General features: G+C 44.9%; 1 protein-coding gene across 1 annotated transcript; it reads right to left on the reverse strand.

Annotated features, from left to right (window-relative positions):
* Positions 1 to 1,848: 1,848 nt before the first annotated feature.
* On the reverse strand, positions 1,849 to 16,543 carry Fuca2 (alpha-L-fucosidase 2). Its single transcript, XM_048354220.1, has 7 exons — positions 16,284 to 16,543; positions 13,086 to 13,273; positions 11,740 to 12,079; positions 8,327 to 8,537; positions 7,327 to 7,517; positions 4,439 to 4,547; positions 1,849 to 2,208 (listed from the first exon to the last, which is right to left on the reverse strand). The coding sequence occupies exons 1-7, from the start codon at positions 16,526 to 16,528 to the stop codon at positions 2,068 to 2,070; spliced, it is 1,425 nt and encodes a 474-aa protein (XP_048210177.1). The 5' UTR covers positions 16,529 to 16,543; the 3' UTR covers positions 1,849 to 2,067.
* Between the last annotated feature and the right edge of the window lie 2,937 nt (positions 16,544 to 19,480).

The raw sequence follows: 19,480 nt of genomic DNA on the forward strand, positions 1-19,480 counted from the left end.
AACCCTTTATTTCACTTTAACATGAAGAACTTCAGCTCCATTTTCCTGAAAATGACTTGATTTTTAAAAAAATGGTATGCTTTCCTCATTTGTCTTGTATGTTATTTTTTAATATAATTTTATTGTTATTCTTAAGGTGTTCTACAGAGGGTTTACCATTAGTCAGGTAATGAGAACATTTCTTTCTTGGGTTTTTTGTTGTTGTTTCCTGGTTGTGGGACTTGAACTGAGGGCCTGGACACTGTCCCTGAACTCTTTTTGCTCAAGTTGAGCGCTCTACCACTTTGAGCCACAGCACCACTTCCAGTTTTCTGGTGGTTAATTGGAGATAAAGAGTCTCACCAACTTTCCTGGGCTGGCTTTGAACCTCGATCCTCAGATCTCAGCCTCCTCAGTACCTAGGATTACAACTGTGAGCCATCATCGCCGGGCTGAGTATATTTCTTCAGAAATGTCACCACTTCCTTGTTCCCCCTCCGACCCACCACCCCCTGTCTAGGAATTACATAGTTCATTTTTGTGAGGGGGGACCACAATACTGGGGATTAAACTCGGGGCTTTATCCTTTAAGCCCTATTGTCTAGCTTGTATTATTTATTTGATTTCTTTTTTCAGATAGGGTATCACATTTTGCCAGGCACTGCTGGCCACTACTCTCCTCAGACCACTCCCCTCCTACCTATACCTTCCATGAAGCTAGGATTATAGGTGGGTGCCACCATGCCCAGCTCATCATTTTGTGATGTCTCTTTTTTCCCTGCACCAGCTAGATGGCCTCCAACCACAAACCTCCCTCGCCTACCTCCCAAATAGCTGAGATTACAGGTATGAACCCACCACACTTTTTGTTCATCAGTTGATGAGCACCGAGGCTGGTTCCCTAGTTGGACTGCGATGACAGCAGTGCTGTAAGCATGGGCATGCAGGTGTCTACAGGATGCCAATGTATATTCCTTCAGCTATATGGCCGGTAGTGCTGTAATGGCGTCCTATGGTAGATCTGTCTTCATCGTTTTGGGGAATCTGCATACTGACTGCACTACTACACACTCCTACCAAGAATGTGTAAGAATGTATACCATCCTTGCCAGCATTTGTTGCTGTTGCCTGGATATTCGCTAACTGTGACTGGGGTAAAATGAAATCTCTGTCTTTTTTATTTGAGTGTCCCTAATGGCCATGTTGAACATATCTGCATCTGTTTGGGGGTGAGGATGAGGCGTACTAAGATTTGAACTTGGGGTCTAGATACTGTACTTTAATTTTATCGCTCAAGTTTGGCAAGGTACCTCATGAACCACAGTTCCATTGCCAGATTTTTGCTGATTAATTGGAGATAAGAGTCTCACAGACTTTCCTGCCCAGGCTGCCTTTAAACCACGATCCTCAGACCTTGATTTCCTTAGTAGCTAAAATTACACTGGTGCCTAGCTCTTCTTCATCTATTTATTGGCCATTTGTACTTCTTGTTTTAAAAACTGTTTAATTCATTTGCCCGCTCATTAATTAGATTGTTTGTTCTTTGGCATTTAATATTTAGATCCCTTTATATATTCTGGAGATTAATCCTTTAGCCAATGAGAAAATAGCTAGCAAAGATTTTTCTCCAATTTTATAGGTTGTCTATGGATGCTGGCAAAAGTCTCTTTTGCTGTGCAGAAGCTTTTTAATTTGATGTGATCCCTTCATGCAACCTTAATAACTTCTTTAAAGTTTTATTTGCAGATATAGTCCCATTGGAGGGACTGTACATAGGAATGGGGGAGGATGAACAACTTGGTCCTTTGTATCACCAATTCCTAGTTGCTCTGAAACAAATTTCCACCTCAACTTACACATTGAAACAAGTTCAGTATGAAGATACTTTATGGAAAAATTAGGAGGAAAGCCAAAATGATATCATGTAATTTAGTGAAGAATTTAGGAAGAAAGGAAAAAAGAGGGCTGCATTGCCTAATTTCTTGGCTTTTCTTGGTCAACGGTACATTTGCTTTCTCCACGTGCTGTCACAGTAAGCACTTGACGTCCTTTGAGCTCAAGGTAAGCAGCACGGGTCTCTGGTACATGTTAGGTTATGTTAGTCAGTGCTAGTGCCCAGCCCCATTCACAGGGCATCTGGTCAGAGCTTAGCTGCGGCAACTCTACCATAATGCCACTTGGCTTGGCCAAAGTCCAATTAAGTGGTTGTCCGTGGCCCAGTAGATTTACCTGAAATAAAAAACATAAGCACAGATGTTTCCTCATGTATCTCTTGGGTACATACTATGGGGAAGTAATGGTTGGTATTTCTAAAAATATATATATTCATTTTTTTACCTTTTTACCTGTGGCAGTTCACACGTCCCTCTTAAATAAATGCCTCTATCTTGCTCCTTTGTTACTCTCAAGAGGAAAATAAAAATGTGCAGATTTTGGAGAATCTTGAAGGTTGAGTGAATCAGAATAGCGATAGAAAATGGCTGCACTAATCTACCCGACTTGGGCTTGACCAGTTCTTACATGAAATGTTTGAAGGAAGGCTCCCTTCTCTGGGCCAGCCTCTGATTCTCCCCACATTTACCAACAATCTCCAGGAATATATAATAATGTAAATCTAATCAACAATTGCTAGAATTGCTTTATGCCCTAAGTCTTGATTATATTCAGTGAATTCAAGAAAGTAGTTCTCAACATATTCTATAGCTAGTCTGAGCCATACATCTTTACCTAACAGGTGGATCAATAAAATCAATAAAATAAAACATGCACTTTGGAAGCACTGTTTTCCTAAGAGAATAAAGGGAAGAGGTTAGTGTTTTGTCCAGGTTTTCCAATTGTACTTTGTCTTGGCAGTTCTGGGGATTGAGTTCCGGGCCTTGCACTTGCTCAGCTGATGCTCTACTGCTGGAGTTAAGGCTCCATCCCTGCTCTTTGTTGATTATGTGTGTGAGAAAAGCTCTTTTCTATTAAAGTGGATTGCTTTCTTTCTGTCAGCCTTGTGAGAAAGTGTTCCTGCTTTGGACAGGCGGCTTGGTCTTTGTTAATTACATTTTAGCTACATTTTTTACCTGTTCTACTTTAATGAAGAAATCCTGTTAGAATCTCCTGGAATTTTAGTTACATCCTGTGAATAAAGCCAAATCCTTTTCCAGACTGTGAACCTGAGCTCAGCCAATGCAAGCAGAGGGGCGGGGCCTGCTGGTTTAGGGATGAAAAGCCTGCCTGCTTGGTGTGCTTGCTTGCCAGATTTTTGGTGGCTGGTACACCCTTCTGCAAGAGTAAACTGTCTTATCATTCCTTTCGAGTGAGTGTCCTTATTTCTATGGGATGCTTCATCACCTCAAGCCATTTGTAACATTCCAGAGATGGAGTTTAGTGTACTTTTCTGTCCTGGCTGTCTTTGAACCATGCTCATCCAGATCTCAGTCTCAGTAGCTAGGATTGCAGACACGAGCTGACCCGCACCTGTTAAAGCTATATTTCAGTGTTACACTCCAATTGTCTTCTTTCTGCCTGATAGGTATTGGAAGTTAATTGCAAAAGGTGGCATAGGAAAACCCTTTGAACAACACACTTCCAAATGAATCATCAACTTCTTAAAGAACTTTTTTTTTTTTGGCCAGTCCTGGGCCTTGGACTCAGGGCCTGAGCACCATCCCTGGCTTCTTCCCGCTCAAGGCTAGCACTCTGCCACCTGAGCCACAGCACCCCTTCTGGCCATTTTCCATATATGTGGTGCTGGGGAATCGAACAGAGAGCCTCATGTGTAGGAGGCAAGCACTCTTGCCACTAGGCCATATTCCCAGCCCTTAAAGAACTTCTTAAAGGCCATCAAATATATGAAAATGAACTGATGACTACCAGCATCTTGATTAGAACAGCAAGGTCATGCCATCTTACTTTTATTCAGATGTGCTCTGAGGAATAATTAAGGGAATGACCTGAATTCTAGTTGTTTTTGAAAAATTCATGTTGGGTGCATTCAGTGAACTTGAAGATCACAGAAAAATGATGAAAGAGTCTATTAGATTACACGCATGGGGAGAACATAGCTGACAAATTGAGGGGTTCTGTTTTGGTTGGGTAGGGCTAGGTTTTAAGTTCAGGGCCTTGAGATTGCTAGGCAAGTGCTCTACCACTTGAGCCATACAGCAATATACCTGAAGACTTGTCCAGGTGACAGATACATAGCACAATAGCCAGCTTTAAAAAAAATAAAATAAAATGGCTGGAGATGGCTGGCTTGCCTTGTAACCCTCACAACCTGGCCTAGCTAGGATTATAAATTTATAGCCAAAATATGTGGCTAAAAGCTTAATTTTCTTAGGAAAAATTTCAAAGTTTTTGTCAAATATTTGTCAACTTTAAAATTTAAAGTTACTCAAGTGTAAGAGGAGAAGTTACGTTTTACCAGAATATTTCAGTCAATAATTTAAAGAATAACACATTTGCTTCTTACCTCTGTTGCCCCCATACTAGCTTTGGGTTGGTCAAGGAACAGCTGTCCAGAGGTGGGCCATTTAAGGAAAATGGCATAGACTAACTTGTCCTTGGGTTTAGATGTGTACCTGGTTAGAATTTAAAATAAAAAGCATTATGACAAGTCACAACCTATGTTTCCCATCTTTGGGTCAGGCATCGAATTGTTTTATAGAATTATGCTCATATTGTAAATATTTACCACTTCCTGATGATATGTGAAGTTCCCCGCCTCTTTCACTCCTCCAGTATTAAAATAAAAATTGCTGTTGCTGTGTGCTAGTAGTTGACACCTATAATCCTAGTCACTCGGAGGCCGAGATCTGAAGATATTTTGACGCCAGCTTGGTCAGGAAATACTCTTGTCTCCAAATAACCAGAAAACAGAACTAGAAATGTGGACCAAATGTTAAAAGAGTGCCAGGCCTTGAGCAAAAAAAGCTAAGAGACAGCACCCAGGCCCTGAGTTCAAACCTCACTACTAGCAAACACACGCAGGAAAGAAAGAAGGAAACAAAGGAAAGGAAAGGAAAGGAAAGGAAAGGAAAGGAAAGGAAAGGAAAGGAAAGGAAAGGAAAGGAAAGGAAAGGAAAGGAAAGGAAAGGAAAGGAAAGGAAAGGGAAAGGGAAAGGAAGGGAGGGAGGGAGGAGGGAGGGAGGGAGGGAAGGAGGGAGGGAGGGAGGGAGGGAGGGAGGGAAAAAGGGAAGGAGGGAAAAGCAAGCAAGCAGGGAAAGGGAAAAGAAGGGGAAGGGGAAGGAAAGAGCCTGCTCATATGTGACTAGGAAAGGAGCTATTAAAAAAGGAAGAACTGAAGATGAGAACCGAAAAATGAGAACTCAAAAAAGGAGAACCCTTGCATGGAATGATTTGGGATCCAGAAAACAGGGTTGGTCTTAAACCAAACATGAGCTAACTTACCCTCGTGCAAGAATGCGTGTGTTTTCAGACATACCCAAAAGTTCATGGTAAAGGGAAAAAGTTAGAGTTGATCTGTGTGTGTGTATGCACACAAGAGAGAGAGAGAGAGAGAGAGAGAGAGAGAGAGAGAGAGAGAGAGAGAGAGAGAGAGAGAGAACACAACAGGGCTTGAGTAATAATAATCCAGAGTCTTATGCTCTCACTTGGCTTTTACACTCCAAGTGGCACTTTGTCACATCTATACTTCCAGCTTTCTAGATTTTCTGCTGATTAGCTGGAGATACAGTTTCTTGGATTTGTTGCCCTGGCTGGCTTTGAACCATGATCTTCGGATCTCAGCCTCCTGAGTAACTAGGATTCCAGGCATGAGCCACTGGTACCTGGTTTTCCCTTTCTTCTTCTTCTTTTTTTTTTTTTTTTTTGGTCAGTCCGGCCTTGAACTCAGGGCCTGAGCACTGTCCCTGGCTTCTTTTTTTGCTCAAGGCTAGCACTCTTGCCACTTGAGCCACAGCACCACTTCTGGCCATTTTCTGTATATGTGGTGCTAGGGAATCAAACCCAGGGCTTCATGTATATGAGGCAAGCACTTTTGCCACTAGGCCATATTCCCAGCTCCCCACCCCCCCCCCACCCTCTTTCTTTTTTTAAAAAAAACTGCAGTGTTTGCCAAGTAGCTATACCATTTCACATTTCCACTAACAAGACACAAGGGTTCCAATCTCTCCACTATCTCCCTACCATTTATTATTTTCTTTTTTTTTAAAGTTTTATTATAAAACTGATGTACAGAGAGGTTACAGTTTCATACGTTAGGCATTGGATACATTTCTTGTACTGTTTGTTACCTTGTCCCTCATACCCCCTTCCCCCCTCCCCCTTTCCCCCCCTGAGGTGTTCAGTTCACTTACACCAAACAGTTTTGCAAGTATTGCTTTTGTTGTTGTTTCTCTTATTTTACCCTTTGTCTCTCAATTTTGGTATTCCCTTTGAATTTCCTAATTCTAATACCAGTACACACTGTTTCCCATACACTCAGATAAGATTACAGAGACAGTGTAGATACAATCACAAGAAGGTGATACACGAACATCATCAATAGTAGAAACTACAGATACACATGGGATGTTGAAAGTAGTTACAACTGTGATATAACAATCATTTCCATAAAATGGAGTTCATTTCACTTAGCATCATCTGTGATCATAAGGGTATAGCTATTGGGCTCTTGTGATCCTCTGCTGTGACTTGCCTAAACCTGTGCTAATTATTCCATTTCACATTTCCACTAACAAGACACAAGGGTTCCAATCTCTCCACTATCTCCCTACCATTTATTATTTTCTAAAAAAACAAAAACAAAAAAAGTAGAGGTGGTTCCTCACTATAGTTTTGACTTGCTTTTATTTCCATCACAATTATGGTAGTCAAATTATCTTTTCTGGTGCTTACTAATAATGACACAAATTCTACTTGTACAACTATCAACTAGGGAGGCCAGGCAGATACCCCTGCACTTCATATCCCACCATCTTCCCATGAACTTCTTTGTTTTGGCTGATTTTAATCTAATTTCTCCTTTTTTTTTCTTTCATTTGGTGATATCTGAAAGCCAGAATTTAACAAACTGACTAAATAGTAGTCTGCCTTAGATTCACCAATTAACCATTTTTCACTTATTAGAATGGCTTACAATTTAAAAAAATAAAAAGCTCTTGAGTGAAATTTGTTCACTGCCATCTCCAGAAATGACTTCAGCAGAACTGGATAGACATTATGTTTAAAAACATGCCAAGTCTTCTCGTTCCTTCTCTTTGTACCTGACTAAGTTATAATGTGTTTTCTATAAATAGTATTCTTCTGATTTCTCCCCAATCCTCTTTGTCTTTCTATCTCTGAGAAATCTTAAATGCCTTGTTCTATCAAATAGTACTGATAACCAGAAGGACTTACCACACATCTGGGGTGACGGTGTCGTTCTGAGATCGCCAAGGACTGGTTTCATAAATGGCTTTCCCGTTGACTTTTAGCCAGCTCCCCATTTGCCTCAATCTCTCCTCAAAAATGACAGAAATGATGCCATCCGATGTAGGGCCAATGTTCATCAAAAGATTTCCTCCACAAGCAACTGTTTCCACTAGTTGCTAAAATAATTTAAGAATAAATGTATTTATTCAGAAAAAAAAAATCTACCTTACATTGCTCTTTCTTTTTCCCCCTTGATGCAAGTATGGGTCTGGAACTCAGGGTCTGGGCACTTCACTGAGCTCTCTTGCTCATGGCTAGTGCTGGCCCACATGAGCCACAGCTCCACTTTCAACTTTTTTGGTAGTTTATTGGAGATAGACTTTCCTGCCCAGGCTAGCTTTGAACTGTGATCCTCAGATCTCAGCCTCCCGAGTAACTAGGATTACAGGTATGAGCCACTAGCACCTGGCTGATAATGCATTTTTATATGTACATAGTCACTATCAAGAAGAATAGGCATAGGTTATACTAATAATCTGTGTTTGCATGCCACCATAGTACCCAAATTATAAGAAGTAATTCTCATATAATCTCACATTTAAGAATACTGCGAGCTGGGCATTGGAGACTCAGGCTTGTAATCCTACTCAAGACTGAGATCTGAGGTTCAAAGCCAGCCCTGGCAAAAAAAAAAAAAAAAAAGTCTGTGAAACTTTTATCTCCAATTAATTACCAAAAAGGTAGAAGTGGAGCTGTGGCTCAAGTGGCAGAGCACCAGCCTTGAATGAAAATGCTAAGGGATAGAGCCTAGACCCTGAGTTCAAGCCAACACACACACACACACACACACACACACACACACACACACACACACGCACGCACTATTTCAATACTCCAAAAGGAGCCAGGCAGGGTGGTATAGGCCTGTGACCCCAGCATTCTTTCAGAAAGCTGACCTAAATAGCCGCCTGACATTGTACTGTACCTTCACCAATTCTTCAATTGTAAGATAGTCTCCAATCCAAGCTTCCTTCCTGTAGCCCCAGGAAAACTTGTCTATTGTCATGCAGTTTTCCCACTTATGTGGCAAAAGATGTCCAGGGTTAAACCGGTCGCTGCAGGTGTAGTAGCCGCCATGCTTGCAGATGCAGCCCGCCCCCCAGCGGTCATTGGTGACCACAGTGTCCCGAACTGGACTGAAAGGAAACATACACTTTATTAATAGTTATTTTATGTATGTATTTAATATTTATTTATCGATATTAATAATAATAAGTCATTTCTGGTACAAAAGGAAATGCCACTGTAAACAGTTCTATCTGAAATTCACTCCTAAAAATGACCACAGCCTAAGAGCAGAAAGTTCTGAAGTCAGACTTGGGGTAACTGGGGTCCTCACTCACAGAACTACAGCATGTGCCCTAAATGCTCTCCAAAATGAATTCCCTCAACACTATTATAACAAATATAACTGATGTGAAATACTCAGCCCAGTGCCCAGCAAGTACAAGGAAGGATATTATGTGATTACTTGAAGCTCCACCTCTGACATTGTAAATGGTAGCCCAAATTGAATTTAAACTTGATCATTATTCTCTCCAAGGATTAATCTACATGTATTTCATATGTTATATTAAACATATCATATAACATACATATGTAATATACATATTATATACACATATACACATGTATACACATCTTTCATATTTGGGATTTGTATTACATAACGCTATACATATATATAACATATCACATATTGTACATATATAATACAGATATTGTACATATATTATATGTATGGCATGTATGTAGGCATACTAGCCCTTCTTTTACAATTGTGCCTAATGAAAAAGCTGGATAAAGCAGAGGAATGTGACACATGCCTGTAATATCCGCTACAGAGGAATCATGATAGAAAGATTCCAGTTCAAGGTTAGACCCTATCTAAAAAAATAACCTAAAGCAAAAAGAGCTGGAGGTGTGGCTCAAATGGTAGAGCATCTGCCTAGCAAGCACAGGGACAGAATTCAAATCTCAGCATCATCAAAAGAAAAAAACAAATCAAAAGAATCAAAAAAAACACCTTTAATTCCCCCATGTACATTCCACAGCCCAGCTGATGTGGAGCCACTCTTGGCCAGTTTTGCTTTCTTGTCCCAGTGTTTAAGTCACTGAGTGGTCTGCCTAGTGTTTTCCTGCTATTCGTTTTGTGAAAATATGTCTTCCAAAAAGCAAGGTAAAAATGGACTCAGTCTAGGCGATGATGTGAAAGTCAGAGAGTTGTTGAAACGTGGCATATCTTTAGTGGAAGCTGGGCAGGATGAGGGAGAAATGAATTCCGAATCTGCAGTACAGTCCTGGCCTCCTGGCATCCTGAGCATGCGTGGTTTTTCTGCAGTGGTAGTCTCCTTGGAACCAGACACCTGCAGATACCAAGAGTCTACTGGACTGTCTTCAAGTTCATCCATTGCTTTTTCTTAACCCCTTCCCTCCTCTCCTTTTCAAATGTATGCTATTTCAAACCTATATAATGATAGGTAATGGATCTAGATAATATTTACTCCATCACCCTCTCCTTTTCCTCTCTTCCTCCCTCCTTCTTCTCTCAACCCCCCCACTCCCAATCATGTGATATTTGTCTTTCTGAATTTGGTTTCCTTCTCTCAACACAATGATCTCCAGTTCCATGCATTTTCCTGGAACAACATGATTTCATTCTTTTTTTTTATTTTTTGCCAGTCCTGGGGCTTAAATTCAGGGCCTGAGCACTGTCTCTGGCTTCTTTTTGCTCAAGGCTAGCACTCTGCCAACTTGAGCCACAGCACCACTTCTGCCCTTTTCTATATATGTGGTACTAAGGAATTGAACCCAGGGCTTCATGAATACAAGGCGAGCACTCTACCACTAGGCCATATTTCACTAGGCCCCTGATTTCATTCTTTGTTATGGCTGAATATACATTGTGCATATGTCCCACATTTTCTTTACCCCTGCCACAAGTTTCCCACAATATATTTTTTTTATCATGACTGTTGTAGTTCACTTAGAGGAAACGGGGTTCCACTTACAGTGAACAGTTTCCATTCACCACATTGAGGTAGATGTGTCTTCCCCTGGGAAGGAGGTCTGGAGACACTGCTGTTTTGAATAATTTCAAGAGTTCTTCAGAACATTTTGTTAGGGCCCTTTGGGAATCCAGGAAGTACACATAAAGAACTGCCTGTTTCCATAACAAAGTACTGAGCATTTTCTATTTAAGCAAACTCACGGAGGACCTCCTCAGAGCACTCTTAGGCAACCTTGAACATGCGAGGAAAGGACAGAAGGGAAGATCTTGATAGTGAAGAAAGAGAAGACAGACCAACATCAACAGGGTGGACAGGCCTGTTGGAAGGTAAGGAGATAAAACAAAAAAAAGCGATCAAAAGAACAGAAGGACACATAGTCAGGAGCAGTGATATCTGAGTCCTAAAAGATCAGAGTGGGAGATGGAAATAGGGACCTACAAAATGAATATGTAATGGTTGTAAGGTTTAAACTCAGGTCTATATGGTTGATAGACAGGCACTCTACCACTTGAGCCACATAGCCAGTCATTTTGCTTTTGTTCTTTTTCTAAAAGAATCTCGCATTTTTGTGTGTGTGCACAGGTATGGACTATGTTCCTCTAGTTTATACATCCCACGTGTCTGGGATGAATGGCACATACCACTGTGCCCAGCTTTTTGCTGGGTGAGGTGGTCTTGAAAACTTTTCTTTTTGCCTGGGCTCTTCTTGAACAACAATCCACCCATCACTGCTTTCCACATAGCTAAGATAATAAGCACAGGCCACTGTACCCAGCTAAAATGGATACTTCAGAAGTCTTCAATCCTCTGTGTGTGTGTGTGTGTGCACATGTGTGTGTGCATGCACATGTGTGTGTGCACACACGTGTGCATGCATGCATGCCAATCCTAGGGCTTGAACTTAGCTCAGGCTGTCCCTGAGGTCAAGGCTAGTGCTTTGCCACTTGAGATACAGCCCCATTTCTGGCTTTTGGGTGGTAAAATAAGAGATAAGAAGCTCACAGACTTTCCTGCCCAGGCTGGCTTTGAACCACAATCTTCAGATCTCGACCTCCTGAGTAGCTAAGATTATAGGCGTGAGCCACTGGCGCCCAGAGATCTTGTGTTGTTGTTTTTTAATCTTGATTTCAAAATCAGACAAGTTTGGAATTTAACTCCAGTAGTGCTTGGAGAAAACATTGCTATGACTAATAAGCACTGTTTGCAATGATTCCCTCCCCGCCACCTCATATTACGAATGAGTCTAAAAGGAAATAGTTCAAGAAGCCTGGGAGTGAAAATGCTCCACGTGTATTAGAAGTGTCTGTGGCAGCGACAATGTACAGACCTTTCATTATACAGCCAGGCGAGGAAGCCCGTGCTGTTCCAGTAGAGATCGGGCGCTCCTCCATCTCCATCTGACCACAGAATATCCGGCTGATACTGGTTCACTAACTCATAGAGCTCAGGCAATGCCTTAGAAAATGGAAACTGTCGCTTACTGAAGGAAGTGGATTTGTCCTGGAGAAAGAACGGATGAAACCACTCAAAAAGCGAATAGTAGAGTCCGAAGCGCAAGTCAGTTCCCTTCCTGATGACCATCTCTAGTTCTCTGATGATGTCCCTCTTCGGCCCCACATCCACCGAATTCCAGTTCCAGGAATACTCTGAGCCCCAAAGGGGAAAACCTGAGGGAGAAGATTGAAAATCCCTGTAAGGTAGTATCAACTTTACTTCACCCACGGGTATGTCAGACCAAATCAGATAGGATACATGCATAACTGCTTATACAAACAAGTGCTTCATGATGATTTTTAATGATCTATCTTCTGCTCTTTATGTACCTTTGATTTTTTTTTAACTATCTGTAGGTAGTTGTACAGAAAGGTTTCAATTCAACATGTGAATTTATGAGTACAATGCATTGTGATCAGTTGTCACCCCTTCCATCATTCTCTCCCCTTCCTCCTCTATTCTCACCCCACCCATCTCTTACAGTCTGTTCTGATGAGAAAAACCATGTGGAAAAGTTCAAGGTGCCTTGTGAGGACTGAATGGCTCTTCCTCACAGACTTTGAGATCTGTGAGGAAAACTCCATGCCATATCCCCAGCAACTGTAGGCATGGAGGAGTGTAACACAAAACAAGGAACCAATCCACAGCAAGGGAAAGAAGCAAACCCCACTTGTAAATTATTTTGTGTACGTGCTGGGTACTGGGGCTTAAATTCAGGGCCTTAAGCTTTTTCACTCGTTAGCACTCTACCACTAGAGATAAAAGTCTCACACACTTTTTTCTCTGGGATTGGCTTTGAACTGTGATCTTCAGATCCCAGCCTCGGGAATAGGTAGGGATTACAGGGGTGAGGCACTGGCACTCGGTTCCTACTTGTACATTTTGACCTGCAACAGCCATCTCATTTGCAGAGCTTTGAATATATCTTGGAAATACTGTTATATGTGCACAAGACAAATTGTGGCTGCCTTGCCTCTTGGTCCATGGAGGGACCTGTCACGATCACTAATTCTCCTCAATTGTAAGACAGCTTGAGAGACAGCAGATGTCAGTCTCCACTCATGCTTATTCCTAAGGAAAAACTGATCTTACAAGGATGACTTGGTTTCTTCTTCTCAAAGAACAACTGTCACATTTCCTAGCCACGGCCAGCGTTTTTTTTGCACACTCCAGACTTACCTTCATGATGCTTGGAAGTTAAGACAACGTATTTGGCCCCAGAGGCCTGAAGAATTGCTGCCCACTGGATGGGATTAAAAAACTTGGCTGTAAACTGTGGCCCAAAATCTTCATAGTTAAAACCAGGAGGGTAATTGGCATTCATAAAGTCTACATATTGTGGTCGCTTTTCCTTTTGCCAGTACCACCTATGGGAGAAGAGGAATGAACCCAAGAACTGCATGAACTTGCACATTTGAAATAATGACCCCTGGCTCCCTCAATGTCTACCCCCTTTCTCAAGTGTTACCTCCCCATTATGTAAGCCACATCTCACCCCTCATTTCCCACCAGTGCCCATCCCACCATGACATCTTCTCAGCTCAGAAACAAGAGTTCTAGACCATCCAGCCATCCATTCTCATCCCTCAATCTTTTACATCACAAACTGTAACATCTGTTTTTGAGTACTGACTTTGTAACCAGAGGGATGAAGGTTTCTAAAGCACAGAAGACATGCCTAAAACATAAATAACATGTGTCTATTGTATTCACTACCAGACAAACATGCTTGAGGGAAAGTGGGGGCGGGGGAAAGGGGGGAGTGATGTAGAAAGGGTGACAACAGTAAAATTATGAAGATGCTGTTATTTTATAAAGTGACTCAAATTTAAACTTGTTTGTGACACAAACTCTTTCTGGGCAATATATTGCGCCTAAACAGCTTCACTAGGTAGCTTAATGAAAAGAACATTTGAGCCAGGCAGGACTAGAGGCATGGCTCCAGTGATAGAGCACCGGCCATGAGCAAGAACCGAGAAACCTCAAGGCCTTGAGCTCAAGCTACAGGGGAAGGGGTGCAGTGGAGACTATTTAAAACAGAAACACTCCTGTGAACTAGATGCAAGCCCACCCACCACTTGGTCCAGCTCCTCCCCTTTTGTAAGACTATTTCCATAGTGAGCCCTAAGTCCCAAGATCCTCTCCTGGCTGACAAGACTTCACTGAAGAACATCGGATGTGGAAGCGGCACTATGGTTCAAGTGGTAGGGCACTAGCAGTGAGCACAAAGAGGCTCAGGGACAGCACTCAGGCCCTGAGTTCAAGACCCCCAACTGACGAAAAAAACGAATAACGAATAAAATGGTAAGCACATCAGGTGCAATTCCAAAGTCTGTTCCTGGTCCAAAGTCACACCACTACCGCACCAGCTTCTGTGGCAGCTGCAACAGGGATGTGCAACGCAGCCAGGCCCAGGGCCGAGGAGGAGAAGGCAGTCTGGGAGGCTGAGACTGGTCTGATTCCTCACCCAAAGAGAAGCTGGCTCTCAAGAGGGGCGAGGTTGAAGGCTGTGTGGATTTACGATGGCTAGCCACCATCATATGACTACAAGTCCACAGAAAAATGCCAATATCTTCAATCTTATCAGTGTGCTGACCGACTCCCTCGAAATGTCCAGTTCTGTGAGACCCTAAGTCCTTATTACATCCTTCAGTTGGGTTTTTTGAAACCTCACAGTAAATCAACTGGGCGATTGGAACACTTTTATTTTCTTTGTTTTATGCGGCAGTTTTAGTTTGTTTGGTAGGCTCTGTTGGTAGGGATTGGACCCAGGATCTCCTCCACGCATGGGCTCTACCACTGACTCGTACCCACAGCCCGCACTGTATATGGACGTATGTCCATATGTGTGCACATGTGTATGTGTATATATGTATATAGGCATGTACGTACGTATTTGAAGCAGGGTTGGCACCAGCTTTTACTTATTTGTTCATGTTTGTTTATTTGAGACAGAGTCTCACCCAAGCTGATCTAGAACTAACTAGGAAGCCCAAGCTGGCCTTGACCTTCTGATCCTTTTTTTTTTTTTTTTTTGGCCAGTCCTGGGCCTTGGACTCAGGCCTGAGCACTGTCCCTGGCTTCTTCCCGCTCAAGGCTAGCACTCTGCCACTTGAGCCACAGCACCGCTTCTGGCCGTTTTTTGTATATGTGGTGCTGGGGAATCGAACCTAGGGCCTCGTGTATCCGAGGCAGGCACTCTTGCCACTAGGCTATATCTCGCCAGCCCTTTCTGATCCTTTGAGTCCCCTGAATTCTGGGATTATAGGCATGAGCCACCTTGTTTGCCTTCCTTTTTTACCTTTGTCAATTGAATGACAGTCAAGTTGAACACAGACAGACACATAAACACACACACACACACACACACATATAAAAATTTATGTAATAACATTTTTATCTTATGACTTGGAGCAATTAATCAGGAAAAGTACCATGGAATGTTCAAGGGATCACCTGCAGATTTTTACATTAATCTTGAAATAAAACCAAACATACTTTTATGTGCTTTATCTTTCATACAGTAATCAATTAACAATGTGGTTTGTTGTTTGTTTAGGGTACCATTCTTCTTTTAAAAGTTCCTATAGGACAGGTGCCAGGTGACTCACACCAGTTATCCTAGCCACTCAGAAGGCTGAGATGTAATGATAGGGTTTGAAGCCTGCAGGGCAGAAGTCTCAGAGACTCTTATCTCGAGTTCACTAGCAAAAACCTGATAGTGGAGTTGTGTCTCAAGTATAGCACAGAACTAGCCTTGTGCAAAAATGCTCAGGGACAAGGATCAAGGCCTTCAATTCAAGTCCCAGGACTGGCAAAAAGAAAAAGAAAAACAATAATAGGAAGTAGCACTTTGGCTCACTGTGGTGGAGTACTACTACCCTTGGGCAAAAAGAGCTCAGGGGCAGAAAACAGCCCCGGAGTTCGGTGGCTCGTGGGGGGCTCAGGGGTGGGGGTGGGGGGTTTAGGGAGACCGGGAGTCGTGGACCGGGCGGGGGGGGGGGGGGGGGGAGAGAAGTTGGGAAGCAAGGTGGGCGCGGAGAGGCTCTGCCTTTCAAAACAACCAACCTGAAGCCACGTAGGCTTCCCCGCGCCCAGAGCTCCCGCAGAACGACCCAACCGGCGGGAAGCAGCAGATGCCACGCTTGCGGGTGGAGCGGGGTCCTAACGCACCGGTGCGCAGAGCCCGGGGCCGCGCGCGGCCCCCACGCGGAGCGGGAAGCCCGGGCGCCGAACCCTGGCCGCGGGCGCTGCGCTCCGAGGTCCACACCAGCCGGAGACGCCCTCGGGCGCTGCCCGGGGCCCGGGGGGTGCGGGGGGGGGGGGACGGGGGAACGGGAATGAGGGGCGGGCGGAGGTCGCACCCGGCGCACTCACCAGAACCATTCGCTGCCGAAGGCGGGCACGGCGAACACCCCCCAGTGGATGAAGATCCCGAACTTGGCCTGGTCGAACCAGGCGGGCAGCGGCCGGGCGTCCAGCGACTCCCAAGTGGGGTCGTAGCGCGCGGCGCGGCGGGCCGGGCTCCCGGGCGGCCACAGCAGCAGCAGCAGCAGCGGCAGCAGCAGCAGCAGCCGCCGCGGGGGCAGCGGGGACGCGGGGCGCGCCGGCCCCGGGGCCATGCCGTCCTCCCCGCGAGCTAGCCCAGCTGCAGCTGGCAGCCAGCAGCGGGGCCCGGCTTCCTTCCGCGTTCCTCACGGTCACCCCGTCACCTGACTGAGGCCGGCTGGATCAGGTGACCTGCTCGACCCTGGGGCGGGGCCGGGCGGGGCCTGGCGGGCCGGGGAGCGCAGCGCTGGTTGTTTGAAACCAGCCCTAAAGCTGCAACCCGGCTGAGTGGAAGAGTTGTGGGGCCGGGCGGCCCTTGGCAAGCCTCTCTGCCCTCCATCGGGGGCGACTCCCGCCAAATCCACCCAGAGGTCCGCGGACCACCCGTCACCAGAACTGCCAGGAGTCCTAGACTGAGCCCCAACAATGGCTCCCCTCCCCTCCTCTCTCTTCTCCAAGGGCATGTGGCCCCACTATCCTACTGTAGTCTTTGAAAATCCAGCATGATCTCTGAAGAGCGTAGAGAATAAAATTGTGACCATTACGCCCCTAACAGCTATTTTGCTTCTGTACCTTTGCTTGCTAACCCATGGGGAAGTGGGAAAATACCAGCAGTCTTCCTATAGCTACTCTGTAACCACATGCCCCCCCACACCCCTCTGTGAACTCCATACTACCCAAATCTGGGCACTGAAGATAAAGGCCATCTGGACCAGGACGTGATTAATTGTCCGTGCCTGGAGCCCACTCAAGGTTGGACATGACTAAGTGCCCGGTCTCAGACCCCAGCCTGGATCTGGGCACAAGAGACAAGAACCATCTGGCTCCAGGAATGTGGCTACATGACCACTCCTGGAGGCCCACCCAAATCTGTACCCCAAGGTTAAGGCCGTCTGGCCCATACATTCGACTGGAAAACCCGGGCCAATCCTGAGGCAACCAGTAAACTAGGGCAAATGTCAACCAATCACGTACTTGTAACCAGGGGTCTTCCTCATCTTCCCTGTACTTGTCTATAAAAGCTGTGCTGGAACTGTGCTGGGGCCTCTCAGCGTCACTGGCAACAAGTGCGCAAAGGGACAGGGTTCAAACTGGTAATAAACAACCCTTGCGGTTTGGCTTTGACTCTGGACTCTGATGGTTGTCTTTGGGGGCCTTGAAATCTGGGCATTACAATCTCAACTTTCAGTGGCCCTTGAGCCCCAGGGCAACTTGACCACACACAGGGGCATCTTGTTATCCTTCTTAATCAGACATTTTTCACCACGAGTATTGCCAAAGGTCCAAGGTCCCATAGACAGGGATGGTGACAATGTAGGGTTGGAGCCCTGTGCTTCATCGTGGGTATCTCCCCACGTGAACGGGGTTGCACAAGCTTGCATCTTCCCAACGCTTCCTGTGAGCAGGCACAATGGTACCTCCATCTCCACAGCCTTCAGTGTCGGAGTGCCAAGCGGACCGGATCAACACAAATGCCAGTTGAATCATTTCCTTCGAAGGCAAAGAAAGGACAGCCTCTCACCACAAGCACAGCCTGTAGGAAATACTGAAAAGATGTTTAAGGCCTTCCAGGTGTCCTGGGTGACAAAAATCCTCACACTGCGGGGGGGGGGGGGGGGGGGGGACGGGGCGGGATAGAGACACCCAGAAATACAGGATTTGGTAGGAATACCACAAAGTATTATCTGGAAATAAAGATGAGATTCCATGGGCAACATGTGGTGCTGTGATGGAAAGAATGAAATCAGTGAGGCAGTTTAGAACCTGTCACACAGGGGCGCTCACAAGCAGTGAGCTTTTGAAGGATGACATATTACAAAGCTCACCTTTGCAGGGAAAGCTACTGCTAATTGAATAATAGAATTGAGCCTATTATGGCTTGATTCCTGCTTTTAAAAGTTTGATAGAGGGGCTGGGAATATGACCTAGTGGCAAGAGTGCTTGCCTCCTACACATGAAGCTCTTGATTCAATTCCCCAGCACCACATACATGGAAAATGGCCAGAAGGGTGGCTGTGGCTCAGGTGGCAGAGTGCTAGCCTTGAGCGGGAAGAAGCCAGGGACAGTGCTCAGGCCCTGAGTCCAAGGCCCAGGACTGGCAAAAAAAAAAAAAAAGTTTGATAGAGAGACTGGGAATATGGCTTAGTGGTAGAGTGCATGCGTGGCATGTATGAAGCCCTGGGTTCGATTCCTCAGCACCACATAAACAGAAAAGGCCGGAAGTGGCACTGTAGCTCATGTGGTAGAGTGCTAGCCTTGAGCAAAAAGAAGCCAGGGACAAATATGGCTTAGTGGTAGAGTGCACGCCCTTGCATGTATGAAGCCCTGGGTTAGATTCCTTAGCACCACATATGTAGAAAAGGCCAGTAGTGGCACTGTAGCTCATGTGGTAGAGTGCCAGCCTGAGCAAAAAGAAGCCAGGGACAGTGCTCAGGCCCCGAGTCCAAGCCCCAGGACTAGCAAAAAAAAAAAAAAAAAAAAAAAAGTTTGATAGAGCTGGGCACTAGGGGCTCATACCTGTAATCACTCAAGAGGCTGAGATCTGGGGCTGGGGATATAGCCTAGTGGCAAGAGTGCCTGCCTCGGATACACGAGGCCCTAGGTTCGATTCCCCAGCACCACATATACAGAAAACGGCCAGAAGCGGAGCTGTGGCTCAAGTGGCAGAGTGCTAGCCTTGAGCCGGAAGAAACCAGGGACAGTGCTCAGGCCCTGAGTCCAAGGCCCAGGACTGGCCAAAAAAAAAAAAAAAAAAAAAAAGAGGCTGAGATCTAGGATGGAGGTTCAAAGCCAGCCTGGGCAGGAAAGTCTGTGAGATTCCTATCCCCAACTAACGGGGAAAGAAAAAAGGAAGTGGAGCTGTGGCTCAAATGGTATTGTGCTATCCTTGAGCAGAAAAGTTTAGAGATAGTGCCCAGGCCCAGAGTTCAACCCCCCCACACACACACACACACAAAGTTTGATAGAGGATCCAGGAGCTGTGATAAACCTCTAGCTCCCCTGATGTTTATGAGTGATGTGGGGAG

The sequence above is a fragment of the Perognathus longimembris genome, chromosome 9, assembly GCF_023159225.1.
Source record: "Perognathus longimembris pacificus isolate PPM17 chromosome 9, ASM2315922v1, whole genome shotgun sequence".
Classification (NCBI taxonomy): Eukaryota; Metazoa; Chordata; class Mammalia; order Rodentia; family Heteromyidae; genus Perognathus; species Perognathus longimembris.